Genomic DNA, 26,289 nt, shown 5'->3' on the forward strand with positions numbered 1-26,289 from the left:
AAGCCGTTAAACCATCAATTTCTTCATCTTTTATTAGGATTTGGCGGTCGTCGGTAAAGATAAGCGGTCAAACGCCACACTTGACTACTTTTAAGAGGGTTTTGGGATGTATCTACATGTAAATGAGCTCGCATTCACTTTAATGTTACAATGACCGTATAGGGATAAGTGGGATTTTACACCATGTATCTTCCGTCACAATTAGAGAATTTTTTTGTGACGTCACTCAACCTAAAAAGGATGACATGTATAGACTATAGACGCACATAGACACGTATATACACGTATTGATACTCATAGACACGTATACACACATATAGACACATATATACACTTATAGACACATATAGACACTTATAGACACATATAGACACATATAAACACTTATAGACACATATAGACACATATAGACACTTATAGACACATATAGACACATATAGACACTTATAGACACGTATAGACACTTATAGACACTTATAGACACATATAGACACTTATAGACACATATAGACACATATAGACACATATAGACACATATACACACATATAGACACATATATACACTTATAGACACTTATAGACACGTATAGACACTTATAGACACATATAGACACATATAGACACTTATAGACACATATAGACACATATAGACACATATAGACACATATAGACACGTATAGACACGTATAGACACATATAGACACATATAGACACATACAGACACATATAGACACATATAGACACTTATAGACACATATAGACACTTATAGACACATATAGACACATATAAACACTTATAGACACATATAGACACATACAGACACATATAGACACATATAGACACTTATAGACACTTATAGACACATATAGACACTTATAGACACATATAGACACATATAGACACATCATACAGACACTCATAGACACATATAGACACTTATAGACACATATAGACACGTGTAGACACGTGTGGACACATATAGACACTCATAGACACGTTTAGACACGTGTAGACACGTATACACACATATAGACACACATATACACATATAGACACGTATATATATACATATAGACACATGTAGACACGTATAGACACATATAGACACATATAGACACATATAGACAATCATAGACACGTATTGACACTCATATACACGTGTAGACACGTGTGGACACTTATAGACACATATAGACACATATAGACACTTATGGACACATATAGACATGTATAGACACATATAAACACATATAGACACATAAAGACACGTATAGACACGTGTAGACACATATAGACACATATAATTACCTATAAACACATATATACACGTATTGACACTTATATACACGTATAGGCACCTATAGACATGTTAAGACACGTAGAAACACATATCGACATATATAGACACATGGAGTACCATTATGTTTAACAATAAGGACAATGTATTATTATCTTAGTTAAGGCCTAATTGACAATAAAAATGATGTTTAGTTTGTACCTGATATGATGGCAATAAAAACAAAAAATATTTATGAATTATACAGTATCGAAAACAATTTAGAATTCAATGGCGAAATTTAAAGAAAAAAATAACGTTCTTGTGCAATTTCATTTTGGTTAATCTTAAGATTTTCCGATGTATTAATAGACCAAAAGCTCATTTCTTAGATAATCAGATTTTCTGGAATCCATACATAGTGAAACGTTATTGTTTTAGAACAAAATGCAACTGTGTATCTGTCTGATAACAGTACCCCAGTTAACTTGTCATGTTGTAGTGTTCCGTATCCTGTGGTGGTGGGGTTCGGACTCGCAATGTATTCTGCACTCAACCTGAGCCCGAAAATGATGACGTCAGTCAGTGTCCAGGAGATCGCCCCAGTAGAGAGCAGAAGTGTAACACTGGCTCATGTTCTAGAGGTAAGGTTGCTTACTTATCTATTCTATGTTGTTTAGTTTCATCAAACTTTTATTTATCTGTTTATTTATTTAATCAAAATATTACTTGATGGTATTTCATTGGCATCTCGTTTGTTTTGTGTCGTCTGTGACTTAGTTCATGAAGCTATTTAGCGTACTCTCTACTGTGCAGTTGCAAATTGTTTATGAACAAACTTACATCACTACAAAAAAACATTTAAACTAATGTCAACTTCCATTAATGCATACATCACAAGAAGCCCACCAAATACAATAATAATCCCAAATAGCTACCTTATTAAAGCTCATAGATAGTTTAAGGCACCAGCAGAAGATGAACCACAAGAGGTTGACCTGATCAACCGGTGAACAGTAAAAATTACTACATGTAAAAAAAGTTCCGTTTGTTTCACTCTAACTGTGATTGATGATTGTAACGTTTTTGCGATTTATCATGTGTCCCCTTCGAATGAACGTGGACATATTGAATTAGTACCGGTTCTTCTTCTTCTTCTTCTTCTTCTTCTTCTTCTTCTTCTTCTTCAAGGTCAAAGGCTAAATAAGTACCAATCTTACAATACTATTTTGTCCGGGCCATAACTTCTGAACTGTTGAAGATATGTTAATGAAAATTGAAGGACACTTGCATAACTGAAAAGCGATTTGTAGTAAACCACTGTTTATTCACTGTGACCTTGACTTCATAAACCGTTATAGACATGTTTATGAAACTTTGAGGATATTTGCACCACCTAAAGCTGGCATGCAGTGCACTGAATTTTAATCGCTGTGACTTCAAGGTCAAAGGTCACATGATAGCGAATTTTACAATTATTTGTTGGTTGTGCCTAAAGGTCAAATGTCAATTGGGTGCAAAGTAAAGGCAATGACTAGTAAAAACAATATCTAGTTATTTATATAATGAATTGCCTTTCGTTGCCGTATGGACATCGCTGACAAGCTTTAACAGCTGTAATTATGATAGTCGGTCTTCTATTATCTCTAGGGAGTGTCGCCTTTTGACATCAGTTATAATATGATTCACATTGTTTTGGTATTGTTAATCGAACAAAAATTGTCGAAAATATTTTTTTTTTAGTATTAAATTCATTTTATTGATACTGAAAAATTGAGATTAATAGCATTGTGCGAAACACATAAATTCCTCATTGCTTGACAAGCATCGTATTGAATGGTTTCTATTCAAATTTGTTATTCTAATTGAATGTATCGTTAGCAGTGGCGAAGCTTGTGCACCGGAAAAAGTGTCAGTATGACGTCATTTCCGTTTTGTCTTTTTCGGAGAGGTTACTCATTAGATAGCTTTTACGAAAAGTATCGTCATCACAAAGATCTCCTATTGATGGTTAACCAATTCCTGACGCCCAATATACACCGAATAAGAGGCTGCCATAGCGAATTACTCTGATGTTAAAATGAGGAAGTGAAAGTTTATTTGAATTAAAACTGTTCATAATTGGCATTACTGTGCATTGATATCAATATTTATCGAAACAGCACTAAACATTAATTCGGCCAGCCTTAAATTACGCCAGTCAGGTCTCCATGACATTATTCGATGAAGTTGTATCACTAATTGCTTAAGGCAAGAAACACTAAACGACGGGATTATATTGCCAATGTTCTTGATTACTTTTTCGCTGCAGATACCGCTGTAATTCAAGGCAATAATCGCAAAGAACATTCGTAAATACCTATACAGGTAGCAGCTACCAGTTGAAGAATGATTATGCTTATCAATTAAGGCAATAGTTAATGAGAAATTATAACATAATAGTAATCAATTTCAAGTAAGGAAATGAAATACTACGAAAGATGTTTCATTTTACGGTAAAGTTATGCAATATTAATTTTAATAGCACAATCAATATTAAATGATAAATAGATTAATAAATTTTCTGTTAACGACTAACATTTGTATTGACCTTTCATAGGTAACACAGATTAACACTGTGTGTAGCCTCTAATCTGTCACCTACCCGTATATCATATGTGTGTAGCCTCCGTGTCGGCGGATGCCCAGTATTGACGCCCAGTCTCATCTCCCACTATGTACAGGATTATAGCTCAGGGTGCATTAGTTTGTCCGAGACAGCTCAAATATTCTTCAATCGACAAAATGTTGTTTTTTTTTACTGGTATCTTATTTACTTTTAAAATAAACACCTTTATGATCCATTGTCTCTTTGATTATTTAGAAAGGCAACTGATGGTCTATTGTTGGCAATGCTTTATATATCTGCCTTTTAAGGTCAAAGCTTCATGTGAATTCACTTTTTAAATTTATATGACGCTCACTTATTCCGGAACACCTGATCTCGATTTCAAATTTGGGAACACCTGGTCACGGTTTCCCATTCGGGAACACCTGGTCACGGCTTCCCATTCGGGAACACCTGGTCACGGCTTCCCATTCGAGAACACCTGGTCATGGTTTCCGATTCCGGAACACCTGGTCACGGTTTCCCATTCCGGAAAACCTGATCACGGTTTCCAATTCCGGAACACCTGATCACGGTTTCCCATTCGAGAACATCTAGTCACGGTTTCCCATTCGGGAACACCTGGTCTTATTATCCTTATGTTTTTTCAAGGAACATCATTCTGTTATACTTTCATACATATTATTTCCTCATTCTTTCGATTTTTTAAAGTTCGAATTACGATTTTGATATTGTATATCGGTATTCTCTTTTGTTCTTGTAATTCAATGACCACACTGTCTAGTTTACAATAATAAAATCTTGACAATTTTCTTCTTTTACACACCATTTGTACTATTGTCTTGAACATTTTGTATAGATGCAAAATAATATTTCTTCTACTGTGATTAAGTTTTAAGATAAATCCGTACGACATTCGAATATTAAGATTATTTACGAATCGATCGATGGGTCATTACATTTTTTTTTCAAATTCGTAAAACAGTGTCAGTTGTAACGTGAATTATTACATGTACATCTACAATCTAGCTAGTGATGACCAGCATATATGTGTATGTCTTACTTACCACGTTTCCTAACGTAATTTCGTTTCTTAACATATTTCCAAGAAAAAAAATATTTGAAGATTTAAAGGGTTTACAGTGCACAGCTCCTCTTTGTATACGGGTTTAATGGTCAATCATTGTAGTAGTCTTACAGCGATTTTTCTCATCACTAATTACAGAGATAGAGACCTCCTCCGCTACCACTACCACAATCGCGTATTTTTCATGAAACTGAACGAGAAAGGTCATGTGAATTAGAGGTCTAATTATAGTTCTAGTGTTATTGATGGTGTCATTTCAGGTCGCCGGTGTGTACAAGATCGAATACGTTCATGTCCACGACGCGCCTCAAGGGCCAAGTGTTCCTACGCGAGCTACAGAAAAATGTGTTGTAGGACATGTCAGCGATTACTACGGCTCGGCTAGACATCAACAGACACCTAACAGTAGCTGCCAACGTAAGTGTTAGGTTTTTTTTTGGCAAAGGCTGTGTTTGAAAAGCTGTCAACGTTATTGTAAACATTTTGGCAGACAGTGGTTGAATGGCTGTCAACGTTAGGGTGAAAATTGCGATAAATGCAATAGGTGAATGTCATCGAATGTGAGTGTGAACATTTGGGTCATAGCTTGTAGTGTTAGGGAAGAATTTTGGGTAAGGCCAAAGTTTGACAGCCACCAATGATAGGCTTGACATTTGAGCAAAGACTATGGTTACATAGCTGTCAATGTAAGAGTTGGCATTTTGGCAAAAAAACCTGTGACAAAATAGGGGTTCCTATAAACGATAAGCTGGGCATATGGGCAAATGCAGATGATGACTACTGAGAATTATTTGCCTACGTTTCGATGGAACTTTCAGCAAACAGATGACTCTTGTGGAATAAACACCAGTGTTAAAGTAATTTAACAAAATCAGATTATAATTGCTGGACAAAAGGTGAACGTTAGGGGTTGATCTATATTCGGACGAAGACAGAGAGGTTTGGAATCGGTAACAATATATTAGAACAATTACCAAGAGAATTTTTGTCGATACAGGAATAATTATTGATGTTATTTATCTTTATTGTTTAAAGTGTTTCAAATATCATTAGATAAACAGGAAAAAATGACCCTGGTACTGTTTATTGAAAAATCAAAATGTTGCTTTGCTTTTTTTTTATTAATGACGCGCCTTTGCAGGCTGACAACGTCCTGTTTGCTAGTACAATGCGTTTTTTCTATCTGCAAAAGTGTACAATTTATTTGAGGAATAAATGTCATACCGGTATATTTAAATATGTGTTACTGTAGTTATGATTTCCAACGCTTTGCTTTAAACGTAAATTCTAACTCGATTTAAGCTCAAAGAAGTCGTTACCGAAAGTGTAATCCATTACATGGAGAAACCATTTGACTGATGTACTCCCGCCGTTCCAATGGTGGTAATTATAGCATGGCCATTTCTACGTCCATCAAGGAGGTTGATATATACAAAGCTGTCTTTTTCCTGTGTTTATGTGGGGTTATATATACTGTGTACATGGTTTGGTATGATATATTTATAGAGTCAATGTATACATATATACAGTGTGTGGTGCTATGTAAAATCCATATACATTTTTAAGGTTATACATTTTGTTGATGTTCACAGGAAAATAAATACACAGATACCAAACGAAACATGAAAATAAGGAATTGATTATCGGGTTTTATATAAAGGATAGAAAATATATAGATAATAAAGGAAATGCCCACACATCGCAAACATCAGCGTTAATTGTGAAATAATATCCTTGAAAATTGAAAACATTGACAGTATAATATATATCATGGTAATGCTTTATAACTCGATCAAGCATTTTCATTACATTATGTAGCTTAAAAATTATGTTATCAGTCCATAGCGTAAAATGACGTCACCAATTGTAACGTCGGCTTTGGCTGTCTGAAACAATGGCGTACTAATTTCTGGGGGAAAATGAGACATCATAAAAGTAGATTTCTACATAGATTGTGTAAAGTATATTAAATTATAAGGCCTAACTTGAATATATTTTGTTTTCATTTTATGGAAGTACAAAAAGGGGAGTACTCTCATCATTAATCACATCACGGTTTGTCGACACTAAACAATATCCAATCTGATCCTTAAATTACGATACATGGAGTATATTAATTGATTATCATTTTCTTATTAATTAACAAAAGTAAAAAAATATTGTCATCAATTGAGGCCTGATCCGGTATGAAGTGATTGGCAGACGTACCTGTATTTATTCTGTGATCAGAAAAAAAACGTTCATTAATTTCAATATATCGCGATCGTAAGTTTTCCATTGTATTACCTTGAAATTAGTTCCCATCGTCTTCTTAAATGTAATTCAATGTGAACGAGTTAGAATTTGTTTGACGATATATTACTTGGATTCGGGTAATTTGCGTTAGAAAGGTCATATATTCAAAATTTTGATACATTTAACATATATATCATGCAAAAATATCACAGGAAGGGCAAGATAACAAATAAAAAGACTACAAAAATAGGGTAGTGGTTTGTATAGACAAAGTGCTAGGGCCTTGAGCTTTGGGCAATATTTGTATACACATATTGACAGAACTACTGTTTTTAGGTTTTAAGACACAACTAGCATAGTCTTTATAGAGGAAATGGTTTTTCTTTAATTTTTGAGGTTCAAGTCGCATTGGAAAGACAAAGTCGTGCAGTTAAATATGATAGGGATACGCGTGGTATCATTACTGTCATACCGGCGACAATAAGAATGAATAAAACAATTAGCACGTTTCATACATATTTGAAATGTTTTGATGAAATCTGTTGGAAAACCGTGCTGAACACAAAATAGTGAACATATCTAACAAGATTTTATATTTGTTAGAATCCCTTAAAAATTGATGACGATATTGCATTGATTTTGTAAATTTTGTTTGTTATATTGAACATTTCGTGTACATTTTTATACGTTTTGTAGTAGAAGTTTACAATTCAACTATTTGTATGAAGTGTGGTGCTAAAGGGATTTTTGGTCTCGTGAAAGAGACAATATGTGTATATTTTGTAAATATTGATCAAATTTGAAATGATGCAATTAAAATTACTGAAATAAAACCGTGTTTCCATTATTATTAAGTAAATACAAAATCATATAAACCAACGACGGCATAAATTGTAATGGCAAAATAAGAAACAAAACTTTTTGTATTTTTGTTAATTTTAATGGCATTCATAATCGTAACAATCTTATAAAAATCAAAAAGGAAATTACATGTGTAATCATTAAAAGAATTGAGCAACTGGCCACCACCCTCTTGCTATCCCTTTCCCTGAAAAAGATTCCATTCTTCTTACCATCATATTCCTTTTTTTCTTTATTCTGTCTTTTTCTATCCTCTATCCGCCTTACTACAGTTGCATACTATCTCTATCCCTCACTCCCTCTCTCCATCATTTACACTTCAGTTAAATGAATGCATAGCTTTGGTAGTTGATGAGCGATGTTTACCGACATTACGCATAACCAGGTTATGTTATATATAACAAGTTTCCAAAATCAGAGTCCCGCGCGGCCCCATTAGCGGATATGGTTTTGTCTATATGAAACATGTACAAGAAATATAAGCGCAACACAGACCAGGAATACGCTATATAATGTTGTGCAATGGAGTCTGGTACGGCACGGCACCACGGATACATGTACAGTAACAATCGCTCGATGAGGCCAAGAACTTTTATGAGTTGTAGACACGAGGATAATAGGCCCAGTATCATTGATACGGTAACACCCGCTCGAAGAAGTCAGGGATTGTATTGTCTATGAATACAAGTACATAACACTGGACAATTGATATCACGGCCCAGTAGCATGTATACGATAACGACCGCTTAAATTAGTACCCGCCTATGATAGGCAAGGGTTCGTTTTGTAGACTCTTTGCTAGCGACGATGAGGGCATCAGTAATGCTCCCCGGAGATATCCCTTGCAAAATCGAAGACATATAACAAGCTACTTGATAAGTGTCAGGGAAAAAACCTTGACCAATCGTGAAGCTTATACGTTTCTTTTGAAGATCACAGAGGAGTAACACCCACGTTCAAAGTCAGCCATTTTGATCCTCGCAATAGTATTTTTCTTTCACTTCTCACGTGACTGTGACACATTCCGGAGGTGAAGAGAGCGAACGAAAACGTAACCTTCGGAATAGCGAGGATGAGATGAGAAGTGCGTATAGTCTACTATGAAATATGGCCAAGTACCATGGATATGTTAAAACATCTGATCCAGGATGTTAAGTACTTCCTTAAAACAATTATAAATTCTTGCTTGACCCTTTACTGGAATAAATTGACACCGTGCTACAAATTTATATCAAATTCCAATCGGTCCGTACCAAGTTTACTTTGACTCATTTAGTACGTGGCTACGTTTAACGATATGAAATGTACACATGGTCTCACATTGTCATGTACCGTCGACATGGCGAATCAACTTTGACTTGTTAGTGTAGGCGACGTAGCAAGGAGGCATTGAACATGTTCCTGTGACTGAACACCAAAGATACCGTAACATAGGTGTACATAGAAAATATTGTGATATAACCGTGGTTTTATGAGAACAAATGATAATGTACTTAATTTTTTCTTGCCTTTACCAGCTTTATGGCAATCCATTTGTATGATTTTCTTTCACGCAGCACGTTAACATTTTTTTTACGACTAAGTCTCATCCTCGATACTCAATAAGTTCAATTTCACTCCCTGCGCCATTTGAAATTGTGAGGGTAAAATTGAAGGCTCAGTCAGCGCCAACTGGTGGTAAAACAAAAAGACTAGTTTGATAATTTGATGTATGACAAACGACTATGATCTTGTTTGCCGCGCCTCTGTGCTCTTCAAAAGAAATACATCAGTTTAGTGATTGGTTAGGATATATTTCCAGACACCAATCAAATATGCCTTCGATTTGGTCAGGAACAATTCCAGAAGAACAGAGATCCTAAGTGAAGATATCCAATAGATGTATCTTAGAAGAAGCTGCTATTGCTGAAAATGTGTTTTTAGGACTAGCAGAAGTGCATATAAATACTGTGTCTTACATTATTTCTATGCGACGTCAAAATAATAAAATGATTTGTTATTACATGTGAATGCAACACTCTGAAGAACCGACTTTTTAGAGACATATAGCATTATGGGATGTATTACTCCCGGTTGCTTCCGGTAGAGACCACTACGAAACTGTTTTCCATGGAAATAGTTATACAGTAATAGTAAAGAAAAAAGATTTCTGTACTGTTTGACTGGGGCAAGGTAAACACATACATAAGGGTATCTAGATTTCTAGATGTTAAGTGGTCAAAATTTAATAAGTTAATTTTTTTAATAACTTATAACATTTGAGCTTTAAAAAATCGGAACAAAGAAAGAAAAAAAGACTTGCTGAAAAAAATCTACATTTTGTCTGCTTTCTGAATGTATTGCTCCTGGTATACTGTTTATATGATTGGGAAGCGGTTTTTTTCGCGAACGTAGCAACGCCGGCGAGCATTATACGGGAATACTGGAAACCCACCTTCATAATTATATATAATGCAAGAAAGATGCTTTTGATTATTCTCAATTCAATCATACAAAATGATTTTTTAACAAAAGTTAATGTAGATATGTACAAGAGTTGTTTTTGATTTCTCACAACATTCATTAGTTTATATACAAAGTGTATGATAAAATAGTTATTCATATTCATATGTAAGCATCATTGTCAATATAATGATATTGTGTCTATATTTGTTGGGCAATGAGACTCAATATTGCTGTTATACACAAATTATAACCTTAATATTGCAATTTAGATTTAAATATGTGTCTGTAAATACATACATATATATTATATACCATTTATATATATATATGTAATAGAAAACAAATGTTTGCTTCATTTTGGTATATTTTCTACAGTGCAAAGCGGAATATAGTAAGAATGTATTGCATTAAATATAATTTATAAAAAAAATCTCACACAGTTCACATGCGCGAAATTTCTTTAGATATTCATAAAAAGGAATAAAAATGTTGTTTTTTTTTCTCCATAAAAAAGGGAAAAAAGGTAGACTTTTCATTCAAAAATATCATTTTCGTCCATATATGTGACGTAATCAGGACTTGTGTAGGTTCTATGTCTAACGTAGTTTGAACCCGGGCTACGGGAGTGACGAGGATCTTGTGCCTTGTACAACCACACAAATGATGACGTAAAACACAGAAATACACAAATCCAGGCAAGCCCAAACGACCAGCCGAAGCTGTAAGTCCGGGATTCGTTGATGACCTTTTTGTGAGGTATGAGGTAGCCTGCCAGTATTTCCGTCCGACGAAGGATGTGACATTTACCATGGAACAGGGCTATCGCTAGTGTCAAAAGTAGACCTGCAAAAGAAGTCATCAGCATCATTTTAGCCAGTGCCTATGAATGTAGAGTTCAAAACATTAATCGAAACACAATATGCATGGAATTAGAATATTTCTCATTGTATTAGACACGCGTGGGCCCCCGTAGTGCATTGTTAAATCTAACTACAAATTAATCTTTGTCTATCCAATTTGAACACAACATTTATATAACTTCATTCATTACAGTACCGGTTTTTGTAACATTACCGGTGGCAGTTTCGCAGTTCGTTTATGTGAAGCCGTGGTTGGAGTACTCATTGAGAAATGAAAAAGTCGCAGCTTTGAACAGAATGAAGAGGATGTTAAACAATTTAAATTGTTCGTTTCGGGCTCGACGCCCTCACAATTGTCACTGCCATATGAAAGCTGGTGTCTAGGGGACAAGAGAATATACTACAAGATATAAATGAGAGGAAAGATCAAACTTAGGAACAAATGTGTTGTAATGAGGGCGCAGATTAGCATTCGTCTCTTAAATGTCCCCAAAATGTAGACACAACAGACGAGTCCGATTTTGCAGAGAGCCTCACATTAGTCGCCTCCTACATCGCACGCAGACGCTGTTATAGTGGTTACATGTGAACCTGCGTTTATATTGTTTTGTAGTGTTAACGTCCTATCAGTTACTAAGGTCATTTAAGGATGGTTTCCCCTGTTTGTCAGGTACAGGTGTGTGATGAGTTGGATGTTTTGCGGGCAGCTGCATGTGCGTGTTTCCCTGCAACAACACGGGCCCGATGCTGATTTGATAGTGCTATCTCACTGAAGCTGCATGCATATGGTGGGTGTGTGTGTGTTTTGGACGCTGTGGTATGTTTGTGTTTGATGTCGATTCTATAGTGTCACATCACTCAAGCACCCTGCCTGGTCACATTATACTGATAAGCAAGTGTCCTACTCCAAAATGCTGAGCGTGAAGCAGTAACACAAGACTTCAACGTCATCGCAAAAGTAGTCATCTGAGGACAAGTGTTAAAAAGATACTCTGTTTAAATCTTAAGATCAATTGGACTAACCCCTGGGTGTTAATTCAAGCAGAAGTCAATTGGCCTTCATATGTATTATATGAAATCTAAATTTAATTGCCCCAAATCCCTGTGTTGATCTCAAAGATAGTCTTGGCATCAACCTTAGCACAATGACCTATTCCCTGTGTTATAAACAACTCTCCTATTCACCGTGTTAAAATATCTACAAGATATATACCGCCTATGCACTAGTTTAATTTTATCTTATCTCCTTTTTGATCTAAGTCAACGTTTCTATAATTATAATTCCTGTGCGATGGTATCTAATAATGATTTCGCGATCCGTTCTGCACAGCTGCCAGTGTGAAACGGGAAAAATTCACGGCTGACAAGAAGATAGATTTTTCTATGCTTACTTTGCGGTTGAGGGAGTATGCTTTATATCGACCAGGGTCAAAACAGGTTTGACTATTTAAGGTAAAATTGCCTGCCATATATAGACTTTGATTAGTACAGTTGACTGACAGCGTATAACCGTGACGACTATCTGGAGATCTAAAGTACACTCGTACCGGCACTGTTCGCTATATATGGAGGTGACAGACTATGGACAAAAAACAATTAAAAAGGTTCAAGAGAACAAAGGTTTAGATCAATAACAGACACAAAAGAAAGATTAAACAAAGAAAAATGTTACAAAAAAAAAATTCAAAGAAATTAACAAAGACAGAAGAATAAACCGTAACTAAATGAAAGCAAGGAATCTAGTCCTGGTTTGCGTCATAGAACTAGCTAAGGTCATATAAACCATATATGCGTAAAACGACATTGGCGTAAACACTTTTCTTAGAACGTGCATGTCTGGTAAAGCCCGTTTCTTGTCAGATGTGTAATTTAAACACGAACAGACTGACAAATGATGAAACAAACCACACTCGGGTCGGATCGAAATGTCTCCCCAATTACGCCTGCATATTAAGCTCTTCTAGAAAAGGTAGAACAGAACTCCGACAAACTCTGCAATTGGTGATTGTAAAATATATTACACGAGGGAACGTTTCAAAAACATTTATGATGCACAAGCTCTTGCCAAGGGTCGTCTCCATGTGTATTTCTTCTGTGAAGAAGCAGATGTCAATGACTTTGATCACACGCCGATACATAGTCAGTCATGTATGTCTATTTTTATGTTTAATCCTCCTTCTAAATTCTCTTTGATTAAAAAGTTACAAATATCGACTGGGGTATTGTTATTCAGAATGTAAACTGCGTCATTTTGAAATTCAGGAATAACGGTGTATGTGCCAAGCGAATGAATTATGTATAACGCTGAGCCTGTACATAATATGCCAGACCTTAACAATCTGCCTGGATTCAGAAACTCGGTTGGCAATGACACTTTTTATTGAAGTTATCTGAAAGGAAACAATGCCCTCTGTTTCTAAGGACATCTGTGTTGGTAGCGTATGTACAATGTATACAATACAAACGAGAAGTTCTTCCTTTGTGCAAATTATAAGGAAAAGGCTTTCCCTTAGCCGTGTATCAATATCTGATACGATTACAGTAGTGATGTGCTCCCTACCTAGGACTTAATTTATTCTGTCTACCGATATAAAGTCAAATAATGCATCTCGGATGGGTGAAGATATGAATATTCGGTTTGGCCCATACCGTGAGTGATTTGGTCCTTACCTGGTGTGATTTAAATCCTACCCGAGGCGGTTTTGTGCCTACCTGAGGTGGATTTGTGCCTACCTGAGGTGGTTTTGTGCCTACCCGAGGTGGTTTGTGCCTACCCGAAGGGTTTTGTGCCTACCCGAGGTGGTTTTGTGCCTACCCGTTGTGGTTTTGTGCCTACCCGAGGTGGTTTTGTGCCTACCCGAGGTGGTTTTGTGCCTACCCGAGGTGGTTTCGTGCCTACCCGTTGTGGTTTTGTGCCTACCCGAGGTGGTTTTGTGCCTACCCGTTGTGGTTTTGTGCCTACCCGAGGTGGTTTTGTGCCTACCCGAGGTGGTTTTGTGCCTACCCGAGGTGGTTTTGTGCCTACCCGAGGTGGTTTTGTGCCTACCCGTTGTGGTTTTGTGCCTACCCGAAGGGTTTTGTGCCTACCCGAGGTGGTTTTGTGCCTACCCGAGGTGGTTTTGTGCCTACCCGTTGTGGTTTTGTGCCTACCCGAAGGGTTTTGTGCCTACCCGAGGTGGTTTTGTGCCTACCCGTTGTGGTTTTGTGCCTACCCGAGGTGGTTTTGTGCCTACCCGAGGTGGTTTTGTGCCTACCCGTTGTGGTTTTGTGCCTACCCGAGGTGGTTTTGTGCCTACCTGTTGTGGTTTTGTGCCTACCCGAGGTGGTTTTGTGCCTACCCGAAGGGTTTTGTGCCTACCCGAGGTGGTTTTGTGCCTACCCGTTGTGGTTTTGTGCCTACCCGAGGTGGTTATGTGCCTACCCGTTGTGGTTTTGTGCCTACCCGTTGTGGTTTTGTGCCTACCCGAGGTGGTTTTGTGCCTACCCGTTGTGGTTTTGTGCCTACCCGTTGTGGTTTTGTGCCTACCCGTTGTGGTTTTGTGCCTACCCGAGGTGGTTTCGTGCCTACCCGTTGTGGTTTTGTGCCTACCCGAGGTGGTTTTGTGCCTACCCGTTGTGGTTTTGTGCCTACCCGAGGTGGTTTTGTGCCTACCCGATGTGGTTTTGTGCCTACCCGAAGGGTTTTGTGCCTACCCGAAGAGTTTTGTGCCTACCCGAGGTGGTTTTGTGCCTACCTGAGGCGGTTTGGTACATACCTGAGATGATTTGGTCCCTACCTGGGGGAGGGGGGTTGTGGTCCCTAGTTGTTATGGTTTGGTCCCTACTGGGGTAGTTTGGTCCCTACCTGAGGCGATATTGTCCCTTACCTGAGTTAATCTGGTCCCTACCTAGAGTGGTTTGGTCTATAACTAAGGAGGTTTGCGATTCTCAGGAAGCTGACAACAACCGCCGTCCTTTGATTTGCTGGATGTTTGCAAGATACTCTACCCAATTGTCTATCAACATCATGGGAAGAGCCATTGTTGTTTAATGAGGAAGTCACTACCCTGTGCAAACAAACATCTCTTTATACGGCGGTGTATCTATTAGATCCATCTAGATGTATTATATTAGACAGTAAGTGTAAGTGAATGCATCTATTTTTTCAATATGGATTTTCTTCTTCTAAGCTGATAATATGCATTATATTCTACCAAGCAATAAATGTAAATTGTATTCTACCAAGCAGTATATGTACACTGTATTCTATCTAACAGTATATGTAGACTACATTCTACCTAGCAGTAGAATACAATATATTCTACCTAGCAGTAAATTTCACTATATTCTACCTAGCAGTAGATGTACACTATTCTACCTAGCAGTAGAATACACTATATTCTACCTAGCAGTAGATGTAGATTATATTCTACCTAACAGTAGATGTACACTATATTCTACCTAGCAGTAGATGTACACTATATTCTACATAGCAGTAGATGTACACTATATTCTACATAGCAGTAGATGTACACTATACTCTACCTAGCAGTAGATGTACACTATATTCTACCTAGCAGTAAATGTACACTGTACTCTACCTAGCAGTAGATGTACACTATATTCTACCTAGCAGTAAATGTACACTATACTCTACCTAGCAGTAGATGTACACTATATTCTACCTAGCAGTAAATGTACACTATATTCTACCTAGCATTAGATGTACACTATATTCTACCTAGCAGTAAATGTACACTGTACTCTACCTAGCAGTAGATGTACACTATATTCTACCTAGCATTAGATGTACACTATATTCTACCTAGCAGTAGATTTGTACACTATACTCTACCTAGCAGTAGATTTACACTATATTCTACCTAGCATTAGATGCACACTATATTCTACCTAGCAGTAGATTTGTACACTATATTCTACCTAGCAGTAAATGTACACTATATTCTACCTAGCAGTAAATGTACACTATATTCTACCTAGCATTAGATGTACACTATATTCTACCTAGCAGTAGATGTACACTATATTCTACCTAGCAGTGAATGTACACTATATTCTACTTAGCAGTAGATGTACACTATATTCTACCTAGCATTAGATGTACACTATATTCTACCTAGCAGTAGATGTACACTATATTCTACCTAGCAGTAAATGTACACTATATTCTACCTAGCAGTAAATGTACACTATATTCTACTTAGCAGTAGATGTACACTATATTCTACCTAGCAGTAGATGTACACTATATTCTACCTAGCATTAGATGTACACTATATTCTACCTAGCAGTAAATGTACACTATATTCTACCTAGCAGTAAATGTACACTATATTCTACTTAGCAGTAGATGTACACTGTATTCTACCAAGCAGTAGATGTACACTATATTCTACATAGCAGTAGATGTACACTGTATTCTACCAAGCAGTAGATGTACACTATATTCTACCTAGCAGTAGATGTACACTATATTCTACCTAGCAGTAGATGTACAATATATTCTACATAACAGTAGATGTACACTATATTCTACCTAGCAGTAGATGTACACTATATTCTACCTAGCAGTAGATGTACAATATATTCTACCTAACAGTAGATGTACACTATATTCTACCTAGCAGTAGATGTACACTATATTCTACCTAGCATTAGATGTACACTATATTCTACCTAGCAGTAGATGTACACTGTATTCTACCAAGCAGTAGATGTACACTGTATTCTACCAAGCAGTAGATGTACACTATATTCTACATAGCAGTAGATGTACACTGTATTCTACCAAGCAGTAGATGTACACTGTATTCTACCTAGCAGTAGATGTACACTATATTCTACATAGCAGTAGATGTACATTATATTCTACCTAGCAGTAGATGTACAATATATTCTACCTAGCAGTAGATGTACACTGTATTCTACCTAGCAGTAGATGTACACTATATTCTACATAGCAGTAGATGTACACTATATTCTACCTAGCAGTGAATGTACACTATATTCTACTTAGCAGTAGATGTACACTATATTCTACCTAGCATTAGATGTACACTATATTCTACCTAGCAGTAGATGTACACTATATTCTACCTAGCAGTAAATGTACACTATATTCTACCTAGCAGTAAATGTACACTATATTCTACTTAGCAGTAGATGTACACTATATTCTACCTAGCAGTAGATGTACACTATATTCTACCTAGCATTAGATGTACACTATATTCTACCTAGCAGTAAATGTACACTATATTCTACCTAGCAGTAAATGTACACTATATTCTACTTAGCAGTAGATGTACACTGTATTCTACCAAGCAGTAGATGTACACTATATTCTACATAGCAGTAGATGTACACTGTATTCTACCAAGCAGTAGATGTACACTATATTCTACCTAGCAGTAGATGTACACTATATTCTACCTAGCAGTAGATGTACATTATATTCTACATAACAGTAGATGTACACTATATTCTACTTAGCAGTAGATGTACACTATATTCTACCTAGCAGTAGATGTACATTATATTCTACCTAACAGTAGATGTACACTATATTCTACCTAGCAGTAGATGTACACTATATTCTACCTAGCATTAGATGTACACTATATTCTACCTAGCAGTAGATGTACACTGTATTCTACCAAGCAGTAGATGTACACTGTATTCTACCAAGCAGTAGATGTACACTATATTCTACATAGCAGTAGATGTACACTGTATTCTACCAAGCAGTAGATGTACACTGTATTCTACCTAGCAGTAGATGTACACTATATTCTACATAGCAGTAGATGTACATTATATTCTACCTAGCAGTAGATGTACAATATATTCTACCTAGCAGTAGATGTACACTGTATTCTACCTAGCAGTAGATGTACACTATATTCTACATAGCAGTAGATGTACATTATATTCTACCTAGCAGTAGATGTACATTATATTCTACCTAGCAGTAGATGTACACTATATTCTACCTAGCAGTAGATGTATATTATATTCTACCTAGCAGTAGATGTACAATATATTCTACCTAACAGTAGATGTACATTATATTCTACCTAGAAGTAGATGTATATTATATTCTACCTAACAGTATATGTACACTATATTCTACCTAGCAGTAGATGTACATTATATTCTACCTAGCAGTAGATGTACACTATATTCTACCTAGCAGTATATGTACACTATATTCTACCTAGCAGTAGATGTACACTATATTCTACCTAGCAGTAGATGTACACTATATTCTACCTAACAGTAGATGTACACTGTATTCTACCTAGCAGTAGATGTACACTATATTCTACATAGCAGTAGATGTACATTATATTCTACCTAGCAGTAGATGTACAATATATTCTACCTAGCAGTAGATGTACACTGTATTCTACCTAGCAGTAGATGTACACTATATTCTACATAGCAGTAGATGTACATTATATTCTACCTAGCAGTAGATGTACATTATATTCTACCTAGCAGTAGATGTACACTATATTCTACCTAGCAGTAGATGTATATTATATTCTACCTAGCAGTAGATGTACAATATATTCTACCTAACAGTAGATGTACATTATATTCTACCTAGAAGTAGATGTATATTATATTCTACCTAACAGTATATGTACACTATATTCTACCTAGCAGTAGATGTACATTATATTCTACCTAGCAGTAGATGTACACTATATTCTACCTAGCAGTATATGTACACTATATTCTACCTAGCAGTAGATGTACACTATATTCTACCTAGCAGTAGATGTACACTATATTCTACCTAACAGTAGATGTACACTGTATTCTACCTAGCAGTAGATGTACACTATATTCTACCTAACAGTAGATGTACACTATATTCTACCTAGCAGTAGAACGACACTATATTCCATCTAGCAGTAGATGTACACTATATTCTACCTAACAGTAGAACGACACTATATTCCATCTAAAAGTAGATGTATATTATATTCTACCTAACAGTAGAACGACACTATATTCCATCTAGCAGTAGATGTACACTATATTCTACCTAACAGTATATGTACACTATATTCTACCTAGCAGTAGAACGACACTATATTCCATCTAGCAGTAGAATAACTATATTCTACCTAACAGTAGATGTACACTATATTCTACCTAGCAGTAGATGTACACTATATTCTACCTAGCAGTAGATGTACACTATATTCTACCTAGCAGTAGATGTACACTATATACTACCTAGCAGTAGAACGACACTATATTCTACCTAGCAGTAGATGTACACTATATACTACCTAGCAGTAGATGTACACTGCTTTTCTCCAAGCAGTAGAGTACATTGTATTACAGTGTAAATACGCAGTTCATTGTTAATTTTACAAAGGGTTTTTATTAGTTTGTGCACTGGACCATGAGAGAAATAGATTGACGATATTAATCTATATGGTTGAGGTTGGATAAGAGAGGTTGAATCTAAGTGCTTGTCAGACCATGCAGTGAATTTTCCCTGTGATCAAAAATGTGCAAACACAAAAATGCATTGTGTGTGCTATACTGTGTATACATATAGCTATGTAACCTGCTTGCCCCCTGTCGCTTCTTTTACAAACATACAAGAACCATTGATGTCGTTTAGCGACTGTAAAATCTGTAGCTTTGTATTTGTAGCGGGTTCTGATTTCCACAATCTACATTTGGCGCACTACTGCGTTTCATGACAGATACTGGGGATACTAGTGAAAAAGAAGTTGGGAAGTGTCACTGAAAACATTCCAGTACATTTCAGGCGTTATTTGAACGGTGATACTGTTATTTGACCCGCTGGCATTAATAACATCAGATTCCGTACACGACGTCAAATCCAGCTACTCACCGGCGACAAGAGAGCAGCACGAGGCCAGAACAAGCACCCGGGTCTGTCGTCCTAGTAACCCGTATCCCCCCGTCACGAGACCCGTTACCATGGACAACATGCATAGCAACGCGAAAGCACTTGCAGCTCTCTCCAAATCTGAAACAGCAAAGTGTATAAATTACGAAAGTTAGTAACAAATAGGTGTCATGGCAAGATATTGCAATTGCAGACGATAGCATTGGTTCTGTACTCGCCTTTGTGTAGTCTATTTAACCAGAACGTGAATTGAATCGAGATGATCGTTATAGCTATTATTCGATAGTTTAACACGTGACACGATTGTCATTGTGACATACAGAACACGTGATCCAAACGTAATTGTATATCTGTAGACATCTTTCCTTAACTCATAATTATTGAACTTATAGAAAAGATACTTAGAGGACATTCTGAAGACACGGGACATATGTCCCAGATTAAAAGGTCAGTTTTAACACGTGACCTGTTATAGGTCATTGTTCACCGAAAAAAAAATGTGACGAAGTGGTCATCATGAATGTGCAGAACTTATTACCTAATTTTGATCCTAGAGAAAAAATCGTCAGATGGTAAAGGAAAAATATTACCGTTGGTCACTGTGGATAAAGGTAAAAGCGTACATAGTTTGAGGGGAAGTGTGTAACCCCCTTTTTTTTGACCAGGAACGTGACCGTTTCACACAAGTTCGAGCGGTAACTTACGTGGTACAGCGTACAGATGTGTCGTGTCCAACGCGGTCAGTCCGTCCCGGCCGCTCAGGTACTCGCATTTTGTCTTCCGCTCTTGCATCAAGTTAAGTCGGAGACGAACACCCTCTGTAAGTAATCATACATGTTCACGTTCGGCAAGATGAACTGACATTTTCTACAGTTTAGTTAAGAAATGGAATGGTATTGTAATCATATATAAAGGTAAACATTAAACCCGAAGTCGTACAAACAGTGTACCAATATGGAACGTAATTGTCATTCTGACTCAACATTTGATGAAGCAGATTTACAAATCGGTCATTGAAAATCACATTTGATACTAGCATACTGGGTATTTCTAAAGCAATGCATATCCCTGATCGCCCACAACTAAAAATACAATGTAATACCAATGACCTTGATCTAAAAAATTAAACTAGGACTTGTCGGAGATAGTATGATCCTTCATCACTGTGTAAAGGTTGATCAAAATCCCTCAAGGAATGAAACCGCTAGAGCTCGTCACGTTTATACATGTACATGTACGTACAAGACGGATGGAGAGGAAATAAATTGTCTCCCCGGGTTCACCGATAGGGAACCAAAACGAACAGCTATTCCGGAAGTATCACTGATTCCCATTTTAACAATTGTTTTACAAAATTTTTGACAAAATCAAACGTCTAAATATACATGTAGGTTAAATCCGGGGAATTTTGATCAGAACCTAATGGGTGACAAAGAAGAAGAAAAATAATAATCAGACAAATCTATGTATCAAGAGCATTCGACTCGTCTAAAAGAAAGGGACGCCATGTTACTTGGTTTAAAATATAATTGTTGGTTTCACTTATTATTTTTGTTGTCTTTTATTTGTAAGCTTTATTGTTCTTGCTGTAGCTTAGAGGAACAACCATTTCGGCAAGGAGCAAAGCTGTCGTTTCAAATTGTATGGTTGCTATTTTCGTCTAGCGAAAACCATTCCATTCTTTAACAATATTTCCATGTAAGAGATCTTGATTTTTCAAAGCAACATGATCACTTCCTGATTTTTGTATCAGAAACAACGGAAAGATCAGAAAAGGTCTGTCCCCAGCGTTTATAAAAAATCTTTGTTTAAATTTGTAATAGAAAATCAGTATTTTAACTATGGGGGAAAAAAACCTTATTCAAGACCCTTCCCTTAATCATTTAACTCCGCAATTCTTTTCAAGGTGAACTTTTAAGATAAGGAATTTCCTTAAGTTGATGGCCATTCGTGAAACTGGAACATAATACTTTCTCAGCACTACTTGTAGAAGGGTTATTTGTCGTCTTAAGTTTAAATGGCGCTTTGGTATGTCATACAGGAATTCGCTAATGATGTATCATCTATACATGCATATGATGTTTTCTAAAGCATGTAAGACTGCACGGGTACTGTGGGAAAACAATATTGGTTTTGTGATTTAATAAATGCTACATTTCTGCATGCTAGATTAAATATTTTGGAATCGCAATAATATTTAGTTAATGTAGTAATGTTTAGAATCGCTAAAATAACAAAATCGTAAATGTCTTGATGATTGATGTAATAATATGTTTTTATTCAAAATGAGTCCTGAATATGCGAGACAAAGTGATAAAAACTGACAGCGACAGCAAGCAATGACAAAGTATAGGCTGGCGTAAATATGCAGTCGCAAAAAAAAACTCACTCCCTTTGCTTGCAATGTTTAATAGACGAAATTGAAGGACATTGATATTTCTCTGTCATGAAAATCGCCTCAATAATTTTTTTTTTAAATATGGCTTCTACCGTGTCAAAACAAACGGAAAAAATGAATTATTTAGAGTCAATACACATCGACAAATGAATACGACAGTGTCAATACACATCGACAAATGAATACTGCAGTGTCAATACACATCGACAAATGAATACTAGAGACAATACACATCGACAAATGAATACTAGAGACAATACACATCGACAATTGAATACTAGAGACAATACACATCGACAAATGAATTACTACAGTGTCAATACACATCGACAAATAAATACTACAGTGTCAACACACACCGACAAATGAATACTAGAGTCAATACACATCGACAAATGAATACTAGAGTCAATACACATCGACAAATGAATACTACAGTGTCAATACACATTTACAAATGAATACTACAATGTCAATACACATCGACAAATGAATACTACAGTGTCAATACACACCGACAAATGAATACTACAGTGTCAACACACATCGACAAATGAATACTACAGTGCCAATACACACCGACAAATGAATATTGCAGTGTCAATACACATCGACAAATGAATACTAGAGACAATACACATCGACAAATGAATACTAGAGACAATACACATCGACAAATGAATACTACAGTGTCAATACACATCGACAGATGAATACTACAGTGTCAACACACATCGACAAATGAATACTACAGTGTCAATACACACCGACAAATGAATACTAGAGTCAACACACATCGACAAATGAATACTACAGTGTCAATACACATCGACAGATGAATACTACAGTGTCAACACACATCGACAAATAAATACTAGAGACAATACACACCGACAAATGAATACTAGAGTCAATACACATCGACAAATGAATACTACAGTGTCAATACACATCGACAAATGATTACTATAGTGTCAATACACACCGACAAATGAATACTAGAGTCAATACACATCGACAAATGAATACTACAGTGTCAACACACATCGACAATTGAATCCTACAGTGTCAATACACACCGACAAATGAATACTAGAGTCAATACACATCGACAAATGAATACTAGAGACAATACACATCGACAAATGAATACTAGTGTCAAGACACATCGACAGATGATTACTACAGTGTCAATACACATCGACAAATGAATACTACAGTGTCAATACACATCGACAAATGAATACTACAGTGTCAATACACATCGACAAATGAATACTACAGAGTCAATACACATCGACAAATGAATACTACAGTGTCCATACACATCGACAGATGAACACTACAGTGTCAATACACATCGACAAATGAATACTACAGTGTTAACACACATCGACAAATGAATACTACAGTGTCAATACACATCGACAAATGAATACTACAGTGTCCATACACATCGACAGATGAACACTACAGTGTCAATACACATCGACAAATGAATACTACAGTGTCAATACACATCGACACATGATTACTATAGTGTGAATACACACCGACAAATGAATACTAGAGTCAATACACATCGACAAATGAATACTACAGTGTCAACACACATCGACAATTGAATCATACAGTGTCAATACACACCGACAAATGAATACTAGAGTCAATACACATCGACAAATGAATACTAGAGACAATACACATCGACAAATGAATACTAGTGTCAAGACACATCGACAGATGATTACTACAGTGTCAATACACATCGACAAATGAATACTACAGTGTCAATACACATCGACAAATGAATACTACAGTGTCAATACACATCGACAAATGAATACTACAGAGTCAATACACATCGACAAATGAATACTACAGTGTCCATACACATCGACAGATGAACACTACAGTGTCAATACACATCGACAAATGAATACTACAGTGTTAACACACATCGACAAATGAATACTACAGTGTCAATACACATCGACAAATGATTACTATAGTGTCAATACACACCGACAAATGAATACTAGAGTCAATACACATCGACAAATGAATACTACAGTGTCAACACACATCGACAATTGAATCCTACAGTGTCAATACACACCGACAAATGAATACTAGAGTCAATACACATCGACAAATGAATACTAGAGACAATACACATCGACAAATGAATACTACAGTATCAAGACACATCGACAGATGATTACTACAGTGTCAATACACATCGAAAAATGAATACTACAGTGTCAGTACACATCGACAAATGAATACTACAGAGTCAATACACATCGACAAATGAATACTACAGTGTCCATACACATCGACAGATGAACACTACAGTGTCAATACACATCGACAAATGAATACTACAGTGTTAACACACATCGACAAATGAATACTACAGTGTCAATACACATCGACAAATGAATACTACAGTGTCCATACACATCGACAGATGAACACTACAGTGTCAATACACACCGACAAATGAATACTAGAGTCAATACACATCGACAAATGAATACTAGTGTCAACACACATCGACAATTGAAACCTACAGTGTCAATACACACCGACAAATGAATACTAGAGTCAATACACATCGACAAATGAATACTAGAGACAATACACATCGACAAATGAATACTAGTGTCAAGACACATCGACAGATGATTACTACAGTGTCAATACACATCGACAAATGAATACTACAGTGTCAATACACATCGACAAATGAATACTACAGTGTCAATACACATCGACAAATGAATACTACAGAGTCAATACACATCGACAAATGAATACTACAGTGTCAACACACATCGACAAATGAATACTACAGTGTCAATACACATCGACAAATGAATACTACAGTGTCAATACACATCGACAAATGAATACTACAGTGTCAATACACATCGACAAATGAATACTACAGTGTCCATACACATCGACAGATGAACACTACAGTGTCAATACACATCGACAAATGAATACTACAGTGTCAATACACATCGACACATGATTACAACAGAGTCAATACACATCGACAAATGAATACTAGAGACAATACACATCGACAAATGAATACTACAGTGTCAATACACATCGACAGATGAATACTAGAGTCAATACACATCGACAAAGGAATACTACAGTGTCAACACCCATCGACAAATGAATACTAGAGACAATACACATCGACAAATGAATACTACAGAGTCAATACACATCGACAGATGAATACTAGAGTCAATACACATCGACAAAGGAATACTACAGTGTCAACACCCATCGACAAATGAATATTTTAGACAAAACAAAATTGTCAGTTAGTCTATATGAGATCTCCAATAGCTAAGCCACTTCTGATTCAACCAGTGATAATTCCTCTCCTCTGAAGTAAAGAGCATGGCTGATGAATATGATAAAATTTAAAAGAATCGAATACTTTCTTCTGTCGAATAACTTTTGGTTATCAATTTTGGCATAATGTGTTTATATTATATCACATGACTTACTAGGGTCGAGTTGATATTTGGAAAATATGTAATCTACCCGGCATGTTATAACATGTTAGTAAAAGACTGAGATATAT

At 36.3% G+C, this 26,289-nt stretch overlaps 2 protein-coding genes across 2 annotated transcripts in view; one reads left to right on the top strand and one right to left on the bottom strand.

Annotated features, from left to right (window-relative positions):
- Window positions 1-8,040, top strand: part of LOC117316268 (A disintegrin and metalloproteinase with thrombospondin motifs 3-like) — a 47,059-nt gene extending 39,019 nt beyond the window's left edge. Inside the window, exons 22-23 of the mRNA XM_033870841.1 lie at window positions 1,780-1,921; window positions 5,233-8,040. Coding sequence (XP_033726732.1) covers window positions 1,780-1,921; window positions 5,233-5,357 — 267 coding nt within the window. The 3' untranslated portion in view covers window positions 5,358-8,040. The remainder of the gene's footprint in view (window positions 1-1,779; window positions 1,922-5,232) is intronic.
- Window positions 8,041-8,131: 91 nt separating this feature from the next.
- The window catches only part of LOC117337019, a 35,899-nt gene continuing 17,741 nt past the window's right edge, over window positions 8,132-26,289 (bottom strand). Inside the window, exons 2-4 of the mRNA XM_033897768.1 lie at window positions 20,980-21,093; window positions 20,258-20,395; window positions 8,132-11,356 (exon numbers count right to left, since the gene is read on the bottom strand). Of these exons, the coding sequence (XP_033753659.1) occupies window positions 11,046-11,356; window positions 20,258-20,395; window positions 20,980-21,093 (563 nt within the window). The 3' untranslated portion in view covers window positions 8,132-11,045. The remainder of the gene's footprint in view (window positions 11,357-20,257; window positions 20,396-20,979; window positions 21,094-26,289) is intronic.

The sequence above is a fragment of the Pecten maximus genome, chromosome 1 (genome assembly GCF_902652985.1).
Source record: "Pecten maximus chromosome 1, xPecMax1.1, whole genome shotgun sequence".
NCBI lineage: Eukaryota > Metazoa > Mollusca > Bivalvia > Pectinida > Pectinidae > Pecten > Pecten maximus.